The 26,317-nt window shown below is 41.4% G+C and overlaps 1 protein-coding gene across 1 annotated transcript; it reads right to left on the bottom strand.

Annotated features, from left to right (window-relative positions):
• Positions 1–234: 234 nt before the first annotated feature.
• march5 (membrane-associated ring finger (C3HC4) 5) lies at positions 235–26,282 on the bottom strand. The gene is made up of 6 exons (XM_042432629.1): positions 25,872–26,282; positions 13,281–13,483; positions 5,150–5,280; positions 4,602–4,785; positions 3,859–4,025; positions 235–2,626 (listed from the first exon to the last, which is right to left on the bottom strand). The coding sequence occupies exons 1-6, from the start codon at positions 25,913–25,915 to the stop codon at positions 2,510–2,512; spliced, it is 846 nt and encodes a 281-aa protein (XP_042288563.1). The 5' UTR covers positions 25,916–26,282; the 3' UTR covers positions 235–2,509.
• Between the last annotated feature and the right edge of the window lie 35 nt (positions 26,283–26,317).

A 26,317-nucleotide genomic window follows, 5' to 3' on the forward strand; every position in this document is an offset into this window, starting at 1 on the left:
TTGTGAGTTAACTAGTGATTGGTTTACATTTAGCAAATCTGAAGCGTGTTTTTAATTTCAGGATGTCTTTGGCAATATAAAAAGCCTGATTGGCTGGTTGGGTTCATGGGCCGGAGATACCAGAGTGCTGACGTTTTGAGTTTGTTCTTTTTATTGTCTCCTGTGTGTTTCTAATTAATAAACAACTGATTGGAACAGTGTGCGTTTCTGATGCAAAGAACACATCCACGTCAATAACTGGAAAAATACATTTATTCACAGAACTGATACCATGTGACTCTTCAAAGTCAGAAGCAAATGTCTGTACAACACAGTTCACACTTTTAACTTCACTGTCTCTTTTGGCAGAGTTGAGACTTAACAGTGAATGTAGAGGGAGAGCAGAGAGTAGGAGGACACCTGTAAAGCAGGCACAGTTTACACGTGCGGGTTAAATATTCAAAGTGGTCAGCTTTAAGTCATGCCTGTTCACAGGAAGTCACATACTGAATGTTCTTGTTCGCTCAGAGGCAGAAAACACAGACTTGTGGTTCAGTTTTGATAACAGCCCTGTGAACGGAAATATTTGCCACATGAAAAAGTGAAACTGCTAATCACATCATGCTCCCAATTTATATTATTTATTTACTATTTATGGCTATGTTAAATGGACTGTTTATACAGCGCCTTGCTCGACCACTCAAAGCGCTTTACACTACATGCCAACATTCACTCATTCACACACACACACATTCATACATTGATGGCAGAGGCTGCCATGCAAGGTGCCGACCTGCTCATCAGGAGTGATACAAAAGGGTCGATTAAAGAGTCAGTTCACCCTAATTAGAAAAAGGCATTTGTTTCTCACTATCTAACTGTGCAGTAATGTTTGAAATCAATGAGATTTATGTTGCTACTTCAGTATAATGAAGGTGAATGAATTTTTTCATAATGCTCAAATCATTCAAAATTAAAATTAACTTCTTACTGTCGAGCTTTCTTCTTAACAACTTTCTGCCAAAGAAATAGTCCCAAATCACATGAAATTTTAAAATACAGTTGATTTTTTTTTAAAGGGTTATTTTTCAGTGCAACCAAATTCCATTCATCTCAGTTGTGTGGTGGAGGCAGAACTCCCCGACAGATATATCAAAACTTAAGTGGGAAAATATGTTCTTTTTGTAATTTGGGTGAACTGACCTTTTAATTTACACAAACATTCTGCCAAATTGCTCCAATGACTCATTTCCAATAGCCAGTGTCCAAGTTTCACTTACATCTGCCTGGTAATTACCCCAGACCCACAGTGTCTGACCCGGACTACAGTTCACACTCAGGCAGCAACAATCCCATCACATGTGAGGCAGAAGAGAGAGAGAGGAAAAAGAAAAAAATATGTATATCTATAATTATATTAAAATGAACCCCCATGTTTAAATCCAAAAAAACTAAACGTTTATCAACTTTCAGCAAAGTTTCACGTCTCCCAGTGAAAAGTGCTGCATCAAAGCTCTGTGTGCAATTCACTCAAAGCTTTTAAAAATGCTTCCAGTCTGACATCCCGTCACTGCAAAAAGCTCTGAAAGGACCAAAAGCATCCGTGTCGCATCGTCCATCCTGGACGCGGTGGAGACAGCAGGCTCCTCCTGCAGGGATGTGATGGCAAATGACGTTTTAAAACAACACATAAAAGCATTTTAGAAAATAGAGATAAAGCTACAGAATCAACGTGAACACTGCCAAGGCATGTCAACAGAAAAATGCAACAACCCATGAATAATGCAGGATCTAAAAAAACACACCTCTACTTGAATTCATGAGCCGTGGTCAGTGTGTTACTGGAGTACCTTAGAGTAGCAGGAAGAGTTAACGCTTCCTGCTTGTGGTTAATGTACTGCATCATGATTCACAACTGTTAAACACATTTATTGTTTATCATTAATACATTCCATACACGGAAATGATTCATCATTCAATAGAAACCCCTAACACGCTGGCAAAGGGGACGTTTCAAATCTGCAAAATAAACTTTATAAAACAATCATTTATTATTATTATTATAAAACTTTCTAATTACACATGCCCCGCATTTTCTCTTCTTAAAATACAGTAAGTCTACAATACGTATTAGTTATGTGATTGTTGAAACATCCTCCCTCGAGTTCTTGGGAAAGATCTTTGTGTGTAACTGCACGCGTGCTCCTGTGTGTCCACACGTCTTATCCGTCTTCTCCTTACGAAAGCTTCAAAAATTTAAAAACAAGGTGTAGTGGCGGTGGCGGGGAATCCTTGCGTGAATGTCAGCGGCGGTGCGATGAATCACTCCAGAACAGAAGGGGTGAGGAGGTGTGGAGAGGCGGTTTGAGGAGTAGATAACGAGGGTGACGCTGATCTTAAAAGTCTGTTTCACCAGCACTTGTTGCTCAGAGTCTGACTGACAGTTCATCTCCTCCCCCCACCCCCCTCACCCCTCCAGCACAGGTGTGTGGTTCGTCCGGCCGTCCTCCCTCCGGACTGCGGAGACTCCTCAGGCTTCCTCCTGCTCGGGGAAGTTGAGGATCTTGCGGTGGGCTTGTCTCAGGTACTGCTGTTGTTTGAAGTACACCTTAAACGCCCCCTTGATGGCCACGAAGGCGATGCCTCCCTGTAGGGAAAACACAGTGTGTTGACAGGAGGCTTAAATACACATCACAGCTTTTTTCCTAATTACGACTTAAAAAGAAAACAAGAAAACTTTCATTTCCACACTGACTGCTACTCAGCACCTATGATCCCATAAAATACTGCGTAGTTTCTTATTGTCCAGCTATCAACATGGAATATTATAATACATTTACTCATTTGCACTTGTTGGCTCAATACTTTGAGCTGACAGATTTATATCTAACATCATGGTTGTTTCCTGCTGCATTATAGTAGCCAGGGTGCACAATTTACTTTTTTGTCCACCGGCCAAACGGCTGGTGAATATTCAAATTTTAGCAGCCATTCTATAGATTACATATTATTATAGATGAGAGCAAATCCACCTGCCACGTGCATATTTTACCAGCATTTGGCTGATAGCTGGTGCTAATTTTATGTCCTTATAGTAGCTGTTATGTTCTATTTGAACTAGAATGAAGAATATTTATAGTTGATTTACCATTAAAAAAAAAAGCTGAACTCAATAAGGAGGCGACAAAAAAATTGATAGATTCCCTTTAAAAATGACATTTCTCCTATTTTTTTTGGGGGGGGGGGGCATTTTCACCTGCATTTGACAGCAACATTAAAGCGACATTAAACCAGGGTGGTTGTGGTCGTACGGTAGATGCCTTTAACCACCAGGCCAGCAGATTCCCCCGGACTCATGAATTCTTTTGTTCCTCTCTGCGTGACAGCTAAATCTAACGATGCAGCTGCACTCCTCGTCTATCCGCCACAAACTTTGGAGACACAAAGCTTTCCGTCAGCAGCGGCAGCCTTTCTGTCAGTCAGAGAGCTGAGAGGACGAGGACAGAGTGTTCAGAGGTATCAGTGCAGCCTGGATCACATGAGCCACTCTGGTTACCTCGCTGTCCTCACCAGTAGGTGAGCTGGTATGTGAGGCTTCTCCAGAGTGACTCAAATGTTGCACCAGTAACACGAGCTAAACTGGAATCATTTATTCACTGATGCTGTGGTTCCTTCAAATCACGAGAGGAATGTGACTACAATTCACTTTCTACTAACTGGAAACTTACTTGCATTACTATAAATACAATTTGGACTTTATTATCGTGACCTTTGTGACCTCAAGTGTTTGACTTGCAGGACACACTCATCTATGTATCTTGTTTTATGTTATACATATACATATATGTATATGCATGTATGCATGTGCGTTGCACCCACCAGGATGGTCCTCTGCAGGTTGGAGTTGACGCTGCTGAACATGAGCTTGCCCACTATGGTGGCGATGGTGGGGAACACCAGCGCGCCACACAGGATCCGGGTGGCAGACACGTGGTCTGCCAGCGGGCTGGCCTCCGCCGGGATGCGAGGAACTGGGCAGCCAATCCCTGCAGAGACAAACACAAGGCAGCAGCCAAGTGACAGTTTGATGTCAGTTATTGGACCGTACAGACCTGAGATGAGAGCTGATCGTTTATCACAGAACCCTCTCTCACTCTTTTATGTTCATTTCACATGAAGTTACTGTGTATGATGACGACTCAAAATCAATAAGCTATAGCCGTTCATCACAAGCAGTAGTGCAGAGTTACTAACATCTTGTATCCAGTGTTTCACATCACAGCTGCTTGTGGTAACTGAGCTTCTGATTCATTGTCTGGATCCATTTTGAAACAACTTCTGGGTCTTAAATGGATTTATGATATTATAAAACTGCTCTGTTGAGGAAGTAATTGTTTTATGCTTTTGCATATCTGTCTCGTTCATTTCACTATATTGTCCAGCCGTGGAGGCTGCGCTCTGAATACAGTTACAGCTCCTGCTTTTATTCACATCATCTCACAATGAAAGGAAAAACTGAACAAGATCACCGACATTACAAAAGACAAAACAGGAGCATGAGGACATTTGAATATATTAACTGATTAATTAAAGTTGAAAAAGACAACAGTGTGTGTTCTGACCTGGGAAGATGCTGTTGAGGATCTGCAGTTTGTTGGAGTACTTCCTCCACAGGCGCAGGACATAGTCCTCCCAGCGGATCATCTTGCCGAGGATCAGCATGACAGGGATGGTGGGCAGGCCGATGAGTAGGAACAGAGGGTCGGCCCGCTCCATAACATCCAGGCCCTCCTTATGGCCCACCACCTGGAGAGCAGGGGGGACGTTATGATGCAGAGTAACAGCAGAGGAGTCAAACTGGTTCACTTTTAGAAAGAATCCAAGAAAGGAGCAATAAAGGAGCAAAAAAAAAACCCAAAAACTGTATTTGCACAGAGGGTGTAAGAGCAGCTGTGTGACGATTTATAATGCAGGCTGAATTTTAACAATATAACTTTTACTTTCTCTTTTTTCCCCCTTAATAGAAATATGTGCATGACTTGCAGAACTGCTTTTCAGTACATTATGATTTAATTATCCAGTGCACAGGAACAGTCACCGTCACAACCTTGACAAGTATGAACAGCTCTGCTATAAAGCAAAACCTCTCCGGAAGGATCTCTGGTCAGACCTGCATGACGGTGACGGCTCCGTAGGTGACGGCAGTCCAGTAGATGGAGCCCACCATGATGCCGGCGGCGGCGAAGGGGCCGGCCTTAGAGATGAGCCGGTCGGCCAGGTCCAGCACATAAACCACGGGACCTGATGGAGACAAACAGCAACACTCATTAGAAACACTGACTGATTCCTCCTCATTCACTTGTTTTGATACAACACTTTCTAAAAGGAAGTCGCCATTGCTCGCATGTTCCATGTTGTGTAAAAGTCAAGCTGGCAGATGAAGTGACTCAGGAATTTAATCAACACTGACCTGTAACCGCACATTTTCCTTTCCTGCCTACGGCTGTTTACGCTGAATTAAACAAGTTAAAAACGAGATTGAAAGAAGTGAAGACATGAGGAAGCTCACACTAAATAAACATTGTGTTCTCTAGTGCAAAAAGAAAAATGACAACAATGCAGCCGTGTTAAAACCAACTTGCTTCCTTAACACAGTGAAACTTTAGAGCAGGCCAGGTATGAGGTGGGTGCAGACTGTATGTAGCAGCTTTATTGACAGACAGGGAGGAGGTATGTTTCCACTGTCCAAAATTAACTCTCTGACTAACCTGCCACGGGGACTGCTAGATGAAAAAAATCCGCGCAAATTTTTTGTTACCAACCAAAATAATAAATTGCCTTTTTGTGTCACATATACATAAGTTTCAGTACATGTCATTGAGATGATAAGGTATTGCCAGGCACCAAATGCGGGTAGAGCGCTGAAACAGTCTGTGGCCGACGCTCCTTCACCTGTTTCACAGCACTGTTTACATGCAGATTAAAAAACACATATGGGATGCGTGTCTACACTGTATAGAGACAAACATGAGTAATTTCCTCCGAGCCATCATGCCAGATATTTTATTAGATGACTATTTTGGCACAAATATTGACCCACCAGTGTGGCAGATAGCCTTCAGAGATTTACTCGCCAAAACGGAAAATCTACCCGCGTTTGGAGCTTAGCGTGTGTTAATTTTGGACGCTGTATGCCTCGCAGGCAGGTTACACTTAGATTAAAAAGAACTGGGTTGAGTCTCATCAACCATGTAATAAGGCTTAATCTGAAGTCCAAACTGGCCTTCGGAGCAGTTAAGTCCGTGTCTGACATGAGGAGCAGGACCTAAAAAACAAATTCTCTGCTGCATCCTCCTCTCTGGAATTCCAGGCTGACTCGAGGGAAATCATGCAATATTTACAGGAAGGCAACCTGATTTCCTCACTCAGACAGAGCCATCCGCATCCTATTAATAACCCAGGAGTCAGTGGGAGGAGAGCAGTGTGGGGACGCCGCCACAGGGACTGAGCACAGAAACGCACCAGTGGGTCTCGATGTGCTGCAGTGGAACCGACTCCCAAACTCCAAGAGAAGATCCACAGAGAGTCTGGTTTTACCTTCTTACTGTACCCGATGCTTTGCTACATGAACGCAAAATGTTTTGCCAAAGTAGCAACAGTTTGGAGTTTTTAACATGAGAGATTTCTCTAATTATGTTTTTCTAGTAAATGTTCTCACTGGTTTGAAGTGGGCGGGGCATGGTGATATCCACCAATCAGGATTTAGTAATATTTGCTGGAGTTTTTGAGCGTTAAAGTCAAATTAAATAACTCAGCACAGTTTCCTGAACTTAAACTTTAATTGTTGCTAATTTACTCGTAATGTTATAGAAGAATACTTAATATTTGAAACCATGTTTTCTGGAACGTTTTAACCAGCAAAAGTAAATATATTCACCAGAATTCAAATATTGTCTGCAGAAACAATTTGACAGTATCTGATTAGTAAGAGCCATTTAAAACCTTTTGTCTTCATACATATGATCATGGATTATCGTCCAGAGATGTAAAACAATCACATATTTCTAAAAGTGATTCAAAGGTCATCTGAATCAGCTTTCTAAAAAACGTGTCTCTCTGGAGATGAGTGACACGTTTTTAAAATAGTGATTTTGACACATGTCTTGTCGAGTTGAGAAATAAGGCAGTGAGGTGGTGTTCAAAGTGCTGAGTCATTGCTGGTTGTGAAAGCAGGACTTGGTTCAAGAACACTTTCCCCTCTGAACATGTCAGCAGCAGATTGATAAATATATTATCCTGTTCATTTGAGCTACAGGCTGGTGTTAAGTAAAAACCAGAGCGACCTTGTAGCGCGGAAAGCTTCCATCGTTTAAAGATAAGGAGGACTGCTGCAGTTGGTTACAGGCCGCTGGTGGAGGAGGAGGAGGATTACAGGCAGGAGCTGCCGAGCCATCTCCAAATCATCATTTAGAACGTGGACAAATTTAAAGCAAACACCTGAGCGGCTATATTTTCATGAGCCTCCAGAGGAAACCAAAGCTAACTGTAACATCTTTAACAACATTTTCACTAGACTACACATCAAGTGTAAAAACGGAAGCAGCTTCCTAAAATAATTCGGAGGCTCGGTGGTTATTTCGGGGTTGTGGGTTTCTACAGTTTGGAAATAAGACAGACTTTATTAAGCTGTTTGTACAGCCAGGCCACCATGAGGCTGTTACCCATAAGTACTTGCCACGAGTTAGTATACAATTCAGCCTCTGTTAGCGACTGAGTACATTTAGCTGTTTACAAGCTCTGAGTTTAGGTCACAGTTCTAAGTCTTTCTCTATAGACAGCAGGGCTGCTAACCACTTGTTGAGGATGAAACCAAAAGCGAGCGAGAGGCGTTTGGCACTTTTTAAAGCTACTTCACACACAACGGAAACATCACACTTTTATTTCTGAAGTAGTTATAAACACAGTGGCTCCGTCTTGTCCACTGCCAACCTCTTGATGCTGTCCAGAGCTCCATTTTACTGCACCTGTGTTTGCCGACCGGATTGATCTCAGAATGCTCGAGTGCATTAATATGGCATATTTTGATGACAGTGTTGGAATCTCTTCCGCTTTCTCCCTGCCTAAGCATTACACCATCACAGGCCGGAGGGAACTGGGTCACCCTTAATGGTCCGCTGGCAGGATGGAGAGCTGAGCAATTCATTTCAGCGAAGGGAAGCAGATTCCATAATTAAGATAATTAAAAAGAAGGGAGGGGGAGAAAGTAAAGGAGAGAGGGGAAAAGTGCAACTGCAATTCCTCAGTAGTGGGCATGCATGCTGGCACACTGTTCCAGCTGGCTTGTTTACCCTCTCTACGCAGAGCGTCGGTAAAGAAGGAGCAGCAAGGACACGCCGTCCTCGGAGTTATATTGCCAGTCAAATTAGCATGATAGGCTGGCTTTGGCTCCGCAGCAGGTGCTGGTGGGAATACGGCCAGAAGAGTATAAAAAACTACCCTCATCTTTGTGAGTTGCAGTCTTTCTAGCCACCGTCTCTCCTGTGCCAGAATTCAGTGAAAACAATCAAAACCTAGGTTAATGGAAAAGGTGATCTGTGGGTCCGAATCAACCCCCCATCTGATCAGGCAGCAGGCAGGGGACCCAGCCAGGAGCCAAACATGAGTAATACCTGTCAGGCCAGTAGAAATGAACTGGCCACAGCAGTAACCCTGAGAAAATAACTACTGTGGCAGCATCCCAGCAGCGCTCCCCGCCTCTACCTGTCCACAATTTAGCCTCTATCACCCAAATTGAAATCTGTCATCTCTGTTTTGTCACCGAGCGGTGAAGTATTATTCTGAGGGCTAATTAAAGCTGCTGCAAATACCACCGCTTGTGCAGCCAAGCCACGAAATTTATACTCAAAAAGGAGGAATTTATTATCTGTGTTTAAAGCTTTTTTTTTTTTTTTTTTAACAAACACGATACACATGCAGTGATTGGCTGTCTGTACAACAGGCAAATGATAAATATTAGGCAGTCTTGTGCCTGTATTACCACAATAAGGAATGCAGGGCTGGAATAAAAATGGCAAAGACACACTGCAGCAGTGATGCAGCAAAACAGACAATTCTCTACTCCTCCTACTTTGAAGTGTACTAATGCCCAGCTTATCCTGCAGCAAGGGACTGGAACTCCTCAGATGGTACATAAGTGTAGAACAAGATATAGTGAACTCTTTAAATTTAAAATTCATACAACTATTTGAGGTTTAAGCGATAGTAATGCAGAATACAGATGTTTGGAAATACAAATCTGTGCAGATATGTTATTCCAAGGAGATTAAATAAAATACCGATACTTATTTGCAAATGCTAGATAGTCCATGTCTGTTACATTCAGTGCCAGAAATGCAAAATTAGCAAATCAGCATGCAACGTCTGCATGCTGTGCTCTGCTGGAAAGGATCACGTCTGAGGCACATCCTGCTCTGTATGGTCTAGAAACGTCACCATCACCGAGCAGAGCTCTAATGATGTGTGAATGTGATGTTAAAGTCACAGGGAAACACTGAAGGACAGCTGCGATTTCGTAAATTCATCAGCAGAGCGGCGGCGTCACTTCACTCTTCTCTGTCAGCCTTTGATGAGCTGCAGCGTTGACTACTTGCATGACCCAATTTCACTCCCACTCCTCTCTCCCAGACACATCCAGCATCTCTGCCCGGCTCCCTCGCCACCTCTATCTGACACTTGCTAACGACACTTTTCCCAGTGGATGAGGAGCCTCTCAGGTAAAATTCAGACTCTCTGCATATAGCAGCCACTAATCCACTTCCTGTACGGACACATTCAGCTGCTGGACGGAAAGTGAAAACCTTTTTTTGTCAGAACAAAAACATTTTTCTTAATAAAAAGAATGAATCTCTGAATCGTGGTTGGTTACCAGACAAGAGCAAATCCTGCTAGTAGATGTTATGATTTCCATCTATTAGATTTCTCCATCTATTAACAGGAAGTGAGAACAGGTGGCAATAAAAGGTTAGCACTCTCACAGCTCTCTCCTAAACTCCAAGTAATACATCCTACCTCCTCAGCTCACTACCCCCCTCTTTAGGTCTTACACTTACTTAAATTAATCCTTTTTTTTTTTTTTTTAAATATAGGATAGATATCCCACTGATTTCCAGAAGATCCAGCTGAACCTTACTAGACCTTCTCTCACTTCAAAAAAAAAAAAAAAAAGCAAAACTGACAACAGGCAGCCAGTTGAGATGTGCAGCATCCTCCCACACATCTGCTCAGTCTGTCATCTGAACTGAAGGGAAACCAAAGAAAGTTACACACAGCTAAGACAAAGGTATCACAAGCCTCTGGTTACACACTTATATATATATATATATATATAGATATATATATATACCTCAATAAAGAATGAGTGATGGTGTCAGAAGCCTGCTGTATCTTTCTCTAAGGGTACCATTACTCAGCAGATCAGCCACAGTGAAGAGGAAGTTCCCTTTCAAAATAAACCACCGGCCCATCCATCACAATGTTCTGCTGCTCTTGGCAAAACCACTTGAGCTTTCAAAAACAAACTTTGGAGTGGGTGTCAGGAGCTGATGAGCTTCAGGGTAAACATTTTACCTTTTGAAGCAGAACTATTCATTGGTTGTTGTAATAAAAAAAAAAAGAGAAGAGCTGCCAAGAATAACTAACCACAGAGACATCATAATGATGTGCCACACTGTAAGAATAACACTGACACATTATGTCTAAATCATGCATGACTTCAAATGCAGCTTTGTTAAACAGAGACTCAATTCATAATGTGTCTTAAAGCCAGAGCATGTGAGAGAGACACTAAGATTAGATAACACAAGCACGGCCATGTATCTCCTTTGGACAAAAAGTCAAGTAAGTTTTCTTGGACTAAACTACCCTTGATTTGAATTCAATTTTGCTTGAGTTTTCATATTTATTTAGTCATCAATTAACTGAATATACATTAAAATTAAATCCTTTTTTCTAAACACAGTAATCTGTTTGGATTAATAAAACCACACAAGCAGGAAAAGGCACATTAATATGAAGAACATACCAGATTGTGAGCAATTTGTTCCAGTGTAGCGTACAGTACAGACTTCTTTTTACCATGTTGCCTGGCAACTAGTCAGGCATGGCTTCACCTCAATTTCACTGAACCTCTCGCACATCTTCTTTGTGCTTCGGTATACATTTATGAACTCTATGGTAATAGTGTTACTCTTTACCTCCAAATCAAACACTGGGTGCATTAAGATATCTGTACAAAACCTGTGAATGCACTAACTTGGCACAATTCTTTGGCAATACTTGACCTTATCATGACCTTGTTACAACCTTGTCAACTGCCCTATATTAGTTACATGCATCTTTCAGTAATTAATTGTTTCTCAATTTGTGTGACACCTTAATGAATCATATATTATCACTGAACACATGTAACTATCGAGATCTGTTTGACTGCTCTACAGAATTATTTATTTCTGCATGTAAGGATTAATAAAGCAGTAACTAACAGGCCTATTGGGACCTGTCAGCCAATCAACACGACCTTAAATACAAAAGGAAAGAGCATGACAGACACATTCACCCTGAGATACCCAGCAACCAGCCAAGTGCCAATAATCAGCTCTCAGCTCTGGTAGATACACACATACATAGGGTTATTTAATGAGGAGGAGGAAGTGTCTAAAGAAGCTCAGCTGAACCTTCTGCTTATAGCGCCAACGTGAGTGACAGCGCAGCCTTGGTCCCTATAAATATACATGAACCTGTTTACCAGCCGGGCCAAGCCTCCTGCAGACTAACATTTTCTTAGAGCCAGGTCCTGTCTCAAATTGCAACTTCTCTCTCTTTGAGGTTGAAATGGCAATGGTCCAGAGACTGATGGGTAATGTAGAGACAGGTGTCCAGTATTAACCTTAATATGTGCAAGTTTTGACATTTGGCAGTAAGAATGTTATAAAAGGGATAAAACCAACATTTTTATCTCTGTTGTACCTAGAATTTTCTGTCACTGCTGTGAAACAAAAAGCATGAGGACAAGTCACTTGTTTCTTAGAAATGTATGGAAGGATCTGAAACAGCGAGAAACTGAAAAGTGAGCAGGTTCTGGCCAAATAAGCACTGTTGGTGTTCACTAGATGAGTCATAGCTGATGTTTGGGAACAACTGAAGCCCTCGTCATTCTGACGTGTCAGGATAATTGCAGCAGCCGCTTCCCTAAACTGCTGCTGGTCAATCAGCCAGGAGTTGAGCCCTATAACAAGTGAGCACCCTTCTGTTCCTCATTAGGCTGCAAGGAAATATTTACCCAGATCACCACAGAACCTACGCTGGCCCTGGAATAAATAAACATGCACTCAGGCAAGACAAACTGAATAGCTCTCAGAGCTTAGAGTACAGTTACAGGCAGCGACTATTATGAGTGCCCTCTGTGGAGCTTCAGCAGTCTATTTACATGGAAAGCTGCTCTATAATGCTGCTTCAGTGTTGACAAGTGGTGGAAAATGAGAGTTGTCTTGACATTGCGACAGTACAACTAATAAAATTCAGATTTATGAGTTTGAAACTTTTGGCAGTTTCTCAGTATGTCTTAGTGCTCAACAACAACAACCAGCAGAAAGGCAATTTTTCACTCTTTTATTATACCTGATCCTAATTTTGCCAATTGTCACTTTAAGGACCAGTGTGTTAGATTTAGGGGGATCTATTGGTAGAAACTGAATATAATAAGTATGTTTTGATTAGTGTACAATCAGTGTTTTTGTTACCTTAGAATGAGCCCTTTATATCTACATAGGAAGCCATATTAGCCCAGAATGGACAAACCAAACACTGGCTCTAGAGAGGGCCTTTTGCCTTTTTCACAAGTTTCACGGTCCCTGTAGCTGCTCCTACATGTTTGGAAGGGGAGGGTGAGGGGTATTTGGTTGGTTACAATCTGTAACCTCACCGCTAGATGCCACTAAATCCTCCACACTGGTCCTTTAATAACCAGGAAAAACTGAATCTTAATTCATGAAGCTAGCTAAAGGTATGTGCAGTCGCGGTTTATCTTGGAAATTTTAATTAAAAAGGGATACTTGTCTCCCTAACATTTCAACAAGCACAGAAACCTTGCTCTGAAATTCAAGCCCCTTCAACCCTGCTCAGTGATCAGTAACTAAAATAAAATACAAAGCTAAGCTAGTGCCTGTTCAAGGTCGTCTTCTTATTTCTAAGCCTCCAGCTCATCTCAGCAGCCCTGGTTATCTCCTGTGTGAGATGCAACCCACCCAGTTTGGGAAAGACGATGAGGTATTCTGCATTGCACTGTGGGCAGGCCACGCGCGCTGTGCTGTTGCCCCGCTGCTTCTCGTCAACCCAGCGCTGCAGGCAGGCCTGGTGAACCCACTTGGTGGAGCCGCGGCAGCGACACGGACGCACCCACTCTGCTGTGCGGTCATCCTCGTCTGTGGCGAAACACACCCAGCAGCTCCTAAAACAAACACACACACACCCACAGGCGGGATGAAAACAATGAAACAAACACACCTTGATCACTGGAAAAAAAAAATCTAAATGAATCTGACTGATAATGTGATCTGTAATGAGACATGACTAATAGATAGAGCTTCTCTCCACAGGCACTGACAGACAGACAGAGGCCATCTGGAGGGCCAGCTAGCAAAAAACTGCCTGTCACCAATATGACCTGAGATTCTATGTCAAATGAAGGCTGGGTTTTATAACATATTTATAATACCATTTAGGTGGTCAAAATCATTTAGAAGTCCATAATTATCCTGTGAAGGACATACAGGTCCATGTATGTGCATGCTGGCAACTGACGTCTATCAAGATAAAGCTAAATTCCCTCTACATATGAGGACAATGAAATGTCTGACTGCAGTCTAAGGCCATGTAGATGTACCCGGCACATGCGTGTATGTGTGTATCTGAGTCACGAATCACTCTGGGCCAGTGACTCTGCATGAAATCAGCCAAGATCAATACATAAAGCCTATAGGCAAACAAGCTGTGATGCTGACTGCTTGTCACGCATATCTGACAGCACCACAAAAACGGCTCAATGCAAACTCTCCATCCAACAAAGAGGCCCTTCATCCTGCCATCTGGATACAAGGAAAGAATTTCCAGATGATTATATTTCAGATCATATCACAACTACAGATACCATTTCTTATCAAAAACCAATACTTTTATGATCAGTATATTCAAAATGGGGTCAACCCCTCTCTGGCTTTTTACTGATTATGGCCACTAGCTTTTCCTCTAGTTTGAGCTACATTCTTCTGATGTTGGCTTTCAGGACTGATCACATCGCTAGTCGAACTTAGATTCACCAGAGAAACCTTGTGAGGGTGAACACAATATTCTGAAAAACCACAGCTAGGATGTGCAGTGAAAGCAGAGGGGGGGTGTTGGATGGAGACAAACTGAGGAGACAGTCTCCCCTGTGTGTGACATCCAGACAAACGCTGTGTTCTGGCCTCAAGCCAAACCATATTTTAACATCCCCCCTCCCGCCCACAAGCATCCCAACACATCCTCCTTCCCCTCCTCTGAAACTGTATCGTCCCACACACTGAAAGACCTTCAGAGTAAAGACTTCCTCCGTTTAAAAAGGGGTATGAGTACACCTCCTCAAACTTGTGCCTCCTAACAGGAATGGAGTCATTAGTTAGTATGTTTGGCCTGTCTGCTGCACACAGTCTTCCAATTAATTGGACTCCTTTTGTGAACAATACACCCCCTCGCTCTTCTCCGCTCCATGTCTGTCCAACATCTGGGAGGTAATATGATATCCAAGTTCCCTGACCTTACCACAGTACATCTCCAACTGTGACATTATATTGCTTTTCCATAATTAATCAGCAGTGTGCGGCTGGCTGGAAGGTTCACCACCCATGTGTCTCACTGCATGTGGCTAAGTTCAAGAATCTAGACCAGTGACATTCTTATTTTAGCTGCTAGTACCAGTGAATATAGTCATAGGTTAGATCTGAATAATTGATCAGTGACACTGGGCCATTCTCAAAAACTATGACTAAGGAATTATATCACTTCGCATGAATCAAGTGCAATTTTTACACGTTGTCTGATTATTGCTGAGATGAAGAAAAATAACCAACTAAAACCAAAATGTCAAGACTTCCCTTTAAGCCTCATTCACATTCAGTTAACCCTGGGACTAGTCTATTGCTAGGAGATCCACTGGTTTGAGGGCTGACTGGTTGCCATTGACCCATTTGCAGCCTATCCGTCTGTGACATTTACGTTCTCATTTTCATAATTACACTGAACCCTGAACAGTTGGCATTTCACTGGATGAATGAAACAATGATGAGTCTAAACACACCTCCTATAAATCCCTGGCATAAATTCAACAAGGAGAGACAGATTGTAATAGAGATGATTGTTTTTCTTCTCATGCTGGGATTATATACATTTTGGGTGTCATTCACATCAAGACATTTGTGCCAATAAAAAACTTGGCAGATAAATCTTAACTAAATCTAGGGAACAGTAAGCATACATCATCACTTTCATGGTTTCTGGACCCAAGACAGATTGAGAGGTATTAAACAGGACAGGATGTCTTTTCTGAAGTTTTCAAAGTTTAGACAACTAGCTGCCTGTTTCTGACCTGCTAGGACGTATCTACAGTTCAGTTCCATTTCCTGCCGTTAAAGACAGGTATGCCTGGAATGGAGGAAACCTGGAACCTTTTTACTCTCTCTAGGAAGTAGGAAATGTTTCTTACCACATTAGGGATAATAGAAACATCCAACTGTGGTATCAGCTATAGCTATTATTGCTAAACCTATGCCCAGAATGAAGGTGGCACCCCATAAATGCATCTGAAGTATGGAAAAGGTCTGGTGGGTTCACTGACAATCATTATGCAAGGAAAAATTATACTCCACTAAAATTACCCACTGCCTGTGACCATGAGGATTTTGCCAGTTTTTCCACACTGTCCCAGTGTATTTGTACAATCATTCACCTGTTTCACTCACATTTTGCTTTAACTTATCCATAAGGACATGAACATGTCTAGATACCTGTGATGTCACCCATAGCTTTTTGAGGAGATGGTTTAAATCTAGAAGTTATGCTTTACTGCTGTATGCCTTGTTGGCACTTAATTTGAGTTGTGGTAACCACAAAGGCTCATTGTGATGGAAACTCAATTCTGTTAATGAAAAGAAGCATGTCTATAAAAACGCTCTCTTTTTAATGGAAGACTAATTTTTAAAACTGCCTCTTCACTGAAATGCTTTTTGGAGAGGTTGGTGGGTTTTATAGTAGCACGTTCACATTGGCTTCAGCATTTATTCAGTAGTTGACTCAGTGAATCCCCATAGAGCACCATGTATATTTCAACCCTCCTGCTCCTACAGTTGAATAATGTATGTCAAATCTCTGGCCCTCTGTCATCGTCATCCTGAGGTCTAGGTGTGCTCTGTTACTGGGGCCACTGGGGAGTTGAGGGGGTCCTCTGTGAAAGACTGTAGATGGCCAACTTGGATTATTTGCTCAGGTTGCTGCCTGTCTGCCTGCAATGGATGATTTTCCAATACTCCCCTGGTGCTGAATAAAACATGACGATGCAGGAGAGGAGCCTTTGGGTCGAGGCGCTCAGGTGTCATGGCCAGCTAAAGGGCCAGGATGGGCACATGTGGAGAATCTGAGTGTGATGGAAACATTAACCCTCCATTCACACTCCTGTCTACTGTCCTCACAGGGCCCATCCCGTAACAGCCCTCCTCCTCTGTGCATCTGTCAGCTATGTGAACCTGCAGCATGCACGAAGCTGCTTGTGATGATTCAGTGATCACAATCTTTTGCACTGTGTACAGAGTGCAGGGCAGTTTTGATGGTTATATAAAAAGGATGTGGCCAGTTCCCATGTCCTACACTGGGGGCCTTAAGATCTCAAAAGATGGTTCAGAGGCTGATACTGAGGCACTGTTAAAACATGAGGATGAAAAGAAAAGTGGACAGATGCCTCCACAGGAGTACAACAGTGTAGAACAAAACCCAGCACTCCCTTAGAGTCACTGGCTCCTATTCCTGTAACCCAGCCCCACAGCATGACAGGACCTAATACAACACCATCGAAATGCTATCCTCTGTGTGAAACCTTAATCTCCAACTCACTGTTGCCTCAACGCTGTTTAACAGAACTCTTGTCCAGATAAGCCTACGCTGCACATGTACAAAATGATCTCCCGCAGATCAAGAATTTAAGCGCAAATTGATTTGGCTTGTAAACCTCTAAATTCAAAACAATGGACAGTAATAAAACTAGTCTGAAGAACAATCTAAGATTTAATCAATTACACAAATTCAGTATATTATCAGGTGTAATGAATACTTGCTGTTCGATGTACTCACAACGCTACTCCTGATACAGTATATTCACATATTCATGTTCAAAGGTGCTCCTACACCTGCCACATCTCCCCATCACTGCTTAAAAACATCTGGAAGCTTTCCATGAAAATGTCCTTCAAGAAAAGGATATCTGATGATGGCGACTTGCCTGAAAACTGCTTATGCAAGGTGACCTGCCGTCTCAACCGCTTATTTACATGTTGAACAGGCAAACTCAAGTGGGGCTTTGCTGTTTCTACAGTGAGCTTTAATCCACCTAATGCTAACCGACTGCTTTGAAACTTCAAGGGCAGGTGAACAGCAGTGTGTATTATCCTTTTTATTTTAGTTATTTTGAAAAACCTTCAAGCTGCCAGGATCAAAAGAATGTGCAGCAGTGAAGGACTGTGGATCCTTCCAGTCCAGCTTGGCCAACATCACGTGTTTCACCTCAACTGTGGATGTAATTTCAACAATCAAAGAAAGTGCAGACTGTAGGGTTGGGTACCACACTCAGAACTTTTAAGGATACTGACTGAATTGTGTCGGTATTACCGAGTACCTATTCACATTAGAGCAATCGGTGCCAAATTTCAGTACCTTGAGAGCAGGTTGTGTTGTGAATTCAAATAAATACTGATTAGATTCCTTATGAGCCTTTCAGAGAATCCCTCCTAGTTTACCGCTTGTTGCAATTGCACATCTGGGGGAGAGAGTATCATTACAGAAAAAGAGAGAGTGAGACTGCGTTACCGCTGCCCTAAACCTACAACTTGTTCAAGTCCAACACAGTCAGGGCAATAATGAGCCGAAAATGGTCGCAAGTGTGGTTACACTTTTCCAAACTGCAATATTTGTGATGCCAAATGCAAAGCAGGCCATAGCAACACATCTAACCAGGGGAAATACCCATCAAACACAAAAGTAGTTCATTGTTAGAGTAGTTTGTTTTATACTTTAAGTTGTAAATACAATACCTTTATTTATTTGTCATTCAAATATATATATATTTTTTACCCTGTCCATTGTTCATTTGTTTTTGTTTTTTTAATATACTGTTTTCCCCCCATTTTTCCCCTTTTTCCCCAACCCCACTAGCAACTAACCTCGCTGCTATGATTCCTAGATCTTGGGAAGGATATCACATGTGCGTCCTCCATGAAACAGACGACAGTGTTCTCACGCTATGCCCTAGTGACTGCGACAGGCTGGAGGTTGTAGGGACGGCTTTGGGAGGGGAGAGGGGTTTTATTTTGTGTTGGGTGTTACAACAATATGTTCTTAATAAATAACAATGTTGAAATTGAGAAATTTGGATTTAGTTTTACAATTGAAATTACATTTTTGTTATTAGAGAGAGAGTAAAGTACCGAAAAAAAGGAACCGTTGGGTACCTGTACCGAATTCAAGGTATCGACACCATATTGGTTCAAATGTGAATAGTACTCAACCCCAGCAGACTGTATCATAAAGACACAGACACAGAAAAAAGGGGTCTGGTGGTGGGCTCTACAGGAATACAGGATGGTAGTGTGATTGACACTGTGTACAAAGATGAGTGTGACAGCATAGCTTCTTTCACATCGTCTCACAAGTCAGGCTCTCGTTCTTTAAGAAGCACATAAGCCACCCCACAAAGGCTCCTTTCACTCAGCAAAGGTCACGTGACTGTGGGAAAACTGGAGGTTCCTAAACACAAAGGCAGGGCACAGGAGCACCAGATTCGGGCCCACAAAGATCTTAAAGGAACGTTAAGGCCTAGGGGGCTTCTCCATGTCTAACTGCTTCTACTCGATAACAAACTAGTCTTGTCTAAGTCAGTTAAACAACACCCCGGGGTGTTTGCCACCCTGGAAGAGTATATTATCCAACTACCAACTACCAGAGTGTAAGTAAGTACCCAAGTGTCAGCCTCTGGTTAAATTATTCTTTGGCAGATAAACTGGTGAATGTCAGCTGCCAGACCGACTGACAAGATGACAGTTTTACAGTCTTGGGCATTTTCCACAAGGTCAACAAAAATAACAGGGTGTCCTTACAATATTGTGTAATCTATACAGAAACAGAATCTCCAGCTTCAAAAATAACCAGATTTGAATCAACACCTTGATGACAGTTTTAACAAAAATATATTAGTCTTTCAGTTATTGCATGTACTTTGTATTTAAGGAGTAGTTTGTGAAATCTATCAAAAATAACTACAGTACTTTAAAGAAACTGACTTATAAACCCGATTCAGGGAGGTATGTTTATGTTGTTTATCAGTCATTAACAGGTAAGTAAAGTTTGTCCAGAGTCAACTAACACAGGAGCCTCCTACTTCTATTACAGCCTCAGACTAGCCCATAACAGACTTGTGTACTTGTATAACCAGCAGTAGAGGCACTGTGACCTTTGTATTGCATTAACACGTGTGCACAACCAGGAAAAGGCTTTTGTTTATGCTTTCATTGGCCCATAAATGGCTGGCTTCCAAAGTGAAGAAGACTATGATGAATGGTATGTCACTATTGAGCTATTAAGCTTTATTTCTTATGGAAGTCATTAGATTCACATTGGCTTACATTCCATGTCTCACGTGTTATGTTTATCTGGAGATCTTTATGTGCAATATGAAAATGTACACAGTGTACAGACTGTGAGGGGTGGAACAGCATTGAAAAGAGTTCTAGATACAACCGTGAGTTTGAGGCTCACAAAGTGAACATGATGGCCTTCAGTTAAAAGGTGCCCAGCGGAGTTATGTTTGTTTACAGTGTTTCTCACCAAAAACACAAAGCCAATTTCTTAATCATTTTGAAAGCTGCATTTTTGTTTACTAGCTTGCAGTCTTTTTCCTCCCCGTCTTCCTGTATTGCTGCATTTGGCAAAAACTACGCAGGATACTTTTAATGACTAATGGTTCAAATAACTCAGGCCTGTCAGCTAAACCACCTAGCTTGAGACAAGTCATTTGGCTCAGTTAATGCCACACTGTGCAGGTTATTTCCACAAGTTGAAGGTTACAAAGCCATGATAGGTGAACTGCTGACCAGCTATTGATTTATATTGAGAATATGTCCAATAACCTAAGATGCTTTAGAGTAAATGACCAATAACTTGATGATACTTTGGCCATGACTACAGGTGCTTTCATATTATTATATTAATCCAAACAAGGGCTGCATGATATTGTCCTCAAAAAAAGGAAAATATTAGAAATAGCTGATAATATGGTCTGGAAAAATATTTGCATTACATCAATATAACTAAGCTATAATTTATACATTTTATATTTAACCCATTCATACAGGCAGCAAAAGGGTCAGCAAGCTGGACAACAAAAGCATTCGAAACGAGAATAAAACAAGGAGGTGGTGTGAGGGCCAATAAGAGGGTCAGGCGGGACTAAAATGTGTCCCCCACATCTATTTGTGAAACGCTGCATTGCAGGGGCAGCTGGCTGCTTGTGGCAGGCCCAGATAAGAGCCTGTGGAGCCTTATGTTTGTCAGTGATAGAGGCTGGGTGCACAACTGTCTAGAAGCAAGGGGACATGACATCTTCCTGCTATCAACTCCTCAAACACTGTCAGGGTTATTGCCTCTGCCACACACCCGCAGCACGCAGCTGAAGTACATTTCACAAAGCTCACATGCCCTTCCTTTCTTTTTGCTACTGTACCATGTGCTTGGGAAATGGTTTCAAAGTGTAAAGTTCAATATTGACAGAAAGTGCTGCGTCAAATGCCTACAAATGCCTTTTTAGTACACACTGCAAAAGCTATCAAATGCCAGGGACTATTTTGAGGGAAACGGCACACCAATGTGCTTGGACCGAATGTTGCAGCATCTGCTCACCGCCTCTCACACAGAAGATGGAAAATTCTGGTCAGACGTTTAGCGTGATAATGCTTGGAAAGCAGACATCCTGGCTTTGTTTGACTTAAAACAGCTAACATATCTATGAACCCTTGGTTTATTATAACTACAGATGGATGACAATTTAAAGGAAAAACCAACATAAAGTGTCTTAGTAAGGTGTTGGGCCACCATGTGCTGCCAGAACTGCTTCAGTGTGCCTTGGCACTGGTTCTACGAGTCTCTGGACTCTGCTGGAGGGATGAACACCATTCTTCCAAAAGATATTCCCTCATTTGGTGTTTTAATGATGGTGGTGGAGAGCGCTGTCTGACACATTGGCCCAAAAGCTCTTAGGTGTTCAATTGGGTTGAGATCTGGTGACTGTGAAGGCCATAACATATGATTTACATCATTTTCATACTCAAACCATTCAGTGTTCCCTAGTGAACATATAAATTGGGGCATTGTCATCCTGAAAGAGACCACTCATATCAGGATAGAAATGTTTCATCATAGGATAAAGGTGATGACTCAGAACAACTTTGTATTGATTTGCAGTGACTCTTCCCTCTGAGTGGACAAGTGGACCCAAACCATGCCGGCAAAATGCCCCCCACAGCATAACAGAGCCACCAGATCCCCTCACTGTAGGGGTCAAGCATTCAGACCTGGACCGTTTTTTCCTAATTTGTCACCCATCTGTACAAACAGAATAAATGTGAGTAGACATTAGCCTGGTCAGTTGAGAAAAATGTTTGAGATTCATCCATTGTCTGAGGTAAAAATAACACTCCCTCTTTACTTGGTGGATGACACCTATCAGATCTAATCTAATTCAGCATGGCTTGTGTGGTCAAGTCCAACATAAAAAGCTTTGTTTGCATTTGAATGTTGTATATTGCCAGGCATATGAAAACTGTTGAAAGCCCAAAAGCATTAAATTCTCACTAAATTAGAACTCATTACAATAATTTAAAATTACTCATCCTCACAATTTTGAGAAGAGGCATTAAATTGTTCTGTGGAATTTTGGACCACTACTTGCACTGTGGAGCAATATTTTATGTATGTGTGTCCCTGTTTTGTTTGTTCTTGTGCATGTACACATGGTTACACTTGTATGCCAATGTCAATGCTAACAAGGGCAGGGAAGAAGAAGACTGCTAGCAAGTTAACATGGATGTTAACAATGCAGGTTTCAAACTTTTAATAATTAGAAATACCACCTTGCAGTAGTATACGTCCATCAATCAGTCAAGTTGCAGTTTAAATCCATGTATGTCCAGACTCATAATATTTGTAAAGAAGACTTTGAAGGAATTTAAAAGTGTATTTTCCTTGTATGTGTTTACATGTTTGGCCAATAAAGCTGATTCTGATAGAAGACAAAGTTGTAGCCATGATAGTAGACGATGCTTCAGATATGGATGTTGCGGCAAAGCTACAAATTCTAAAACGTGGATGCTTCACACACATCTTTAACCCGGCAGCACGGAAGATCTAAAAAAAAAAAATCACCAGTTTTAATGTGGACACCAAGATTAGTGTCACCAATACAATGTCTGACCAAATGTGAAATATGGTCACAATCTCCCCTTCTGTTCCTGAGTTATGGCCGTTAAATAATGGCCAGAAAAGTGTTTTTGCTGAACATTATGATGTCACAGCGAAGTTGACCTTTGACGCTTTGGATATAAAAATGTCATCACTTCATCATTTTATCCTATTAGACATTTGTGTGAAACTTTGTTGTAATTAGTGTATGAATTCTTAAGTTATGGCCAAAAAGGTGTTTCGTGAGGTCAGAGTGACCTTGACCTTTGACCACCAAAATCTTAATCAGTTCATTCTTGAGAACGAGTGAATGTTTTTGCCAGAGGTAATGAAATTCCCTCCAGGCGTTCCTGAGATATCGCGTTCACGAGAATGGGACAGACGGACGGACGACTAGAGAACATAATGCCTGCGACCATGCGCAGAGGCATAAAGATCATTTTTGCAAATGTTTCAAAAGGAAGGAAAATGCGTCAAACATGTTTATTAAACCTCAAGGACACACACAATGCATTTTGGTGAGTAACACTGAATGTTAACAAGGAAATTCCACAGGGCACCTTTAACCGACCCTTAATTTTCTCGACATCACATATGCCAACAAAAAACAGGAGCAAGATGATGGCACTTTGGATACCATGACTTGTCCTTTCCACAATGACAATTTATTCTTATTCGTTAATATGGCAAGTGCACTGATAACACAAATACAAATAAAACAAACTTCATCTATTTGCACAACTACTCCCGTCCTGACAGAGCTTTCACTCGCAGTACATTGGATTTAGCAGATTCATTTAACTTGGTTTAGAATTGCATTATGATAACTAAACTAGATTCAGCCTTCATCGCACTTGCAAGTTGTAAAACTTATTGTATTGCAAATGCCTGTTAAAATTAGTTAATAGATGTATGTTGTCCTTTTGTCAGAAGACTGCACAACTCTGTAAAAGTAACTTGATTGTCTCAAACCGCTAACAGCCCACCCAGTTAGCCTTCCTTGTGGCTGAAGATTTATAAAATAATATGTACTTCAATAATATATAGAATGAATTTAGGCTGGTATGGTTTAGTGTAGTCTTTACAATGAGTAAACTGTAATATGCAAATAAAAAGGTGGGAAGGTGGGTTTGGTCCTCTCTGCAGGGGGGGTGGGGGTGGGGAGATTTCAGTTTTGTTTCAAATTTTGTGCAGTTTGACCATCACATGAAACTATGCACCTTATTACTAGCCGAAGCTTCAAGATAAAATCCTTCAGACAGCAGATCAACCCAAGCAGTTAACAGTACAAGATCGTTTTTTGTCATAAGCATACATTGTTATGAGGTAGCCACAAGCACAATGCCCTTAAGATGTCAAGTATGGCTGATCAGTGTGACAGGATATTACATGACATCACATAGTAAAGCCCTTTAAATTATCTCTTTTTTTTTAAAATTTTATGTGTGTGATTCTAGAATTACATTTTGTCACGGTGAAATGACACGGTGCATCACTTTTTCCTTGTAGAGCAGCATGAACAAAAAGCTAAATCACAAAGTGAAAACAACACTGGAAATGTTCACAGCTGAAATGACGCTCAGGAAGTCAAATAAAAAGGCAGAATAATGCTGTTCAGAGTGGGCGTTCAACTTATCACCTACAGAGGTTAGCTGCCGGCTACCACGAAAAATGAGAATGAGGAACCTTTCATTAGACATTAATTTTAGGCTGCAGTGTTTTGTCTGGACTTTATGTCTAATGTGACCACCAAAGTGATGAACTACATGCAGAGCAAAGTTCATGACTGCGCACTGCCCCACAGGACCTGCAGAGTTTCTGACTGTGTGCTCTGAGGGTAGGATTGTATGTGTTTTTAGCTCTAGAACTGTCGACTGACTGAAAATTAAGCTGTTAAACTTATCACTGCAACACTTTTCCAAGTTTCAAAAGAAATTCAATGACTTTTGTATACAGGCATTGAACAGATATGACAGTTTGGCAGCATGATGCGTAGCTCAGTGTGTTTGATTAAATGTACAACATCACAAAAAAGAGTTGGTCAAGAAAGCTTTTTTCCCCCTCAATGGCAGCTTTGCTTTGTTGCCATCTGGAGTTTCTCTTCTATGTTGCTTCCAGCCATGTTTTTTGCCCTTGCTCACTCTTCCTTCATGATGCTTGTCACTTGTACAACTTCAAATTCATGCCCATGATGAAGTTTTTTTAATCAGGTTTGTGGTGTTGGAAGCTAAAACACAGATTTGGGCCGACAAAACACTCAAAGTGCAATATATGTATTCTGTTGCTTTGTTTGTCTTAATTAGTGTAAAATATGTTCTTTGTTAGTGACAGATATGAAACCTGCTCATACTTCCTCTTTCATAACTTTTCCTAATGTCAGCAACTCCACTCAAGACTTTGTCCAAATGGGTATACTCAATATGATTTTCTCTCTTTTACAAATCTGTGTGGGAACACCAACTCTGTCCATGCACATAATTCAGACATGTGTCTTTGAATGGTACATATCAAGGGAGAGGACAGCAAACTTGCCATGAAAATTGTATTCAGTCATCTATGTAACATGAGATAGGCAGACAGTTCATTCTTTCTGTGCCATAATGATAGTTAACCATGAACGTGACAAGTTCAGAAATCTTGCTGATTACAGCCTTTCTTCTGGTCTGAGGGTCAATATTTAACAGGCCAAATATTTGGGGAAAAGTGGCAGTTGACACTTATGACCTTTAGTTAATTTTAAGGGTAACAAGGTCAATGTCACACTAATAACATATATAACGTTAAAGTGAATAAGTTCAAAGTAATATGCAGATATTAAGGTCACTTAATGTAGCAACTTATTATAGCAATTTTATGACAGCAGTAGCTAGTGGAGGACGTCCTGTATCAACACTGCAAGAATACACTGGCTAACATTAATGATATTCATTGCAGAGTTTAAGGTCATTAGTCGGTATAACACATATTTAAGTCGAGAAGTTTGTTTGTCAAAAACGAAGCTAACTTTGCCTAATTTCTGTCAACGGTCGTGATTTTTACGCAAGGCTACGTAGCTGCTATTAGCATGTTAGCCTTAAACTTGAACTCACCTGTCCAAATTCTGCTGCATGACCACCGCACCCTCTTCCGCCATTATCGTGGAGAACCAAAAAATACACAAATGCTTTCTTGTTAGTAGATCAGACTGGTTGCTTTACAGATAAAATATAAAAAACGGTACGCCTGTTAATTCGCTGCAGCTGCTGTTGGCGTTTAATCACTTGCTAGCTAGCTGCTAGCTACATAGGCCTTTGTGTTGATACGGCGCGTCAGCTGCAAACGAGCCAATTATTCAGCATAAAACTATACCTTCGCGGGCATGGCAGTCTAAATAGCAGTTATCTATTCAAATAAAAACCCTCGTTACATCAGCTACGGATTCGCCTGTCACTAATATTATAGCATCGCCGTGACCGCTTGACTCCATTGACTGGCCGTCTATGAGGTAACGCAAAATAGAACGGCTGTGCGTAGTTACGTCATCAAAACAAGGGCA

This window comes from Thunnus maccoyii, chromosome 14 (genome assembly GCF_910596095.1).
Source record: "Thunnus maccoyii chromosome 14, fThuMac1.1, whole genome shotgun sequence".
NCBI classification, from domain to species: domain Eukaryota; kingdom Metazoa; phylum Chordata; class Actinopteri; order Scombriformes; family Scombridae; genus Thunnus; species Thunnus maccoyii.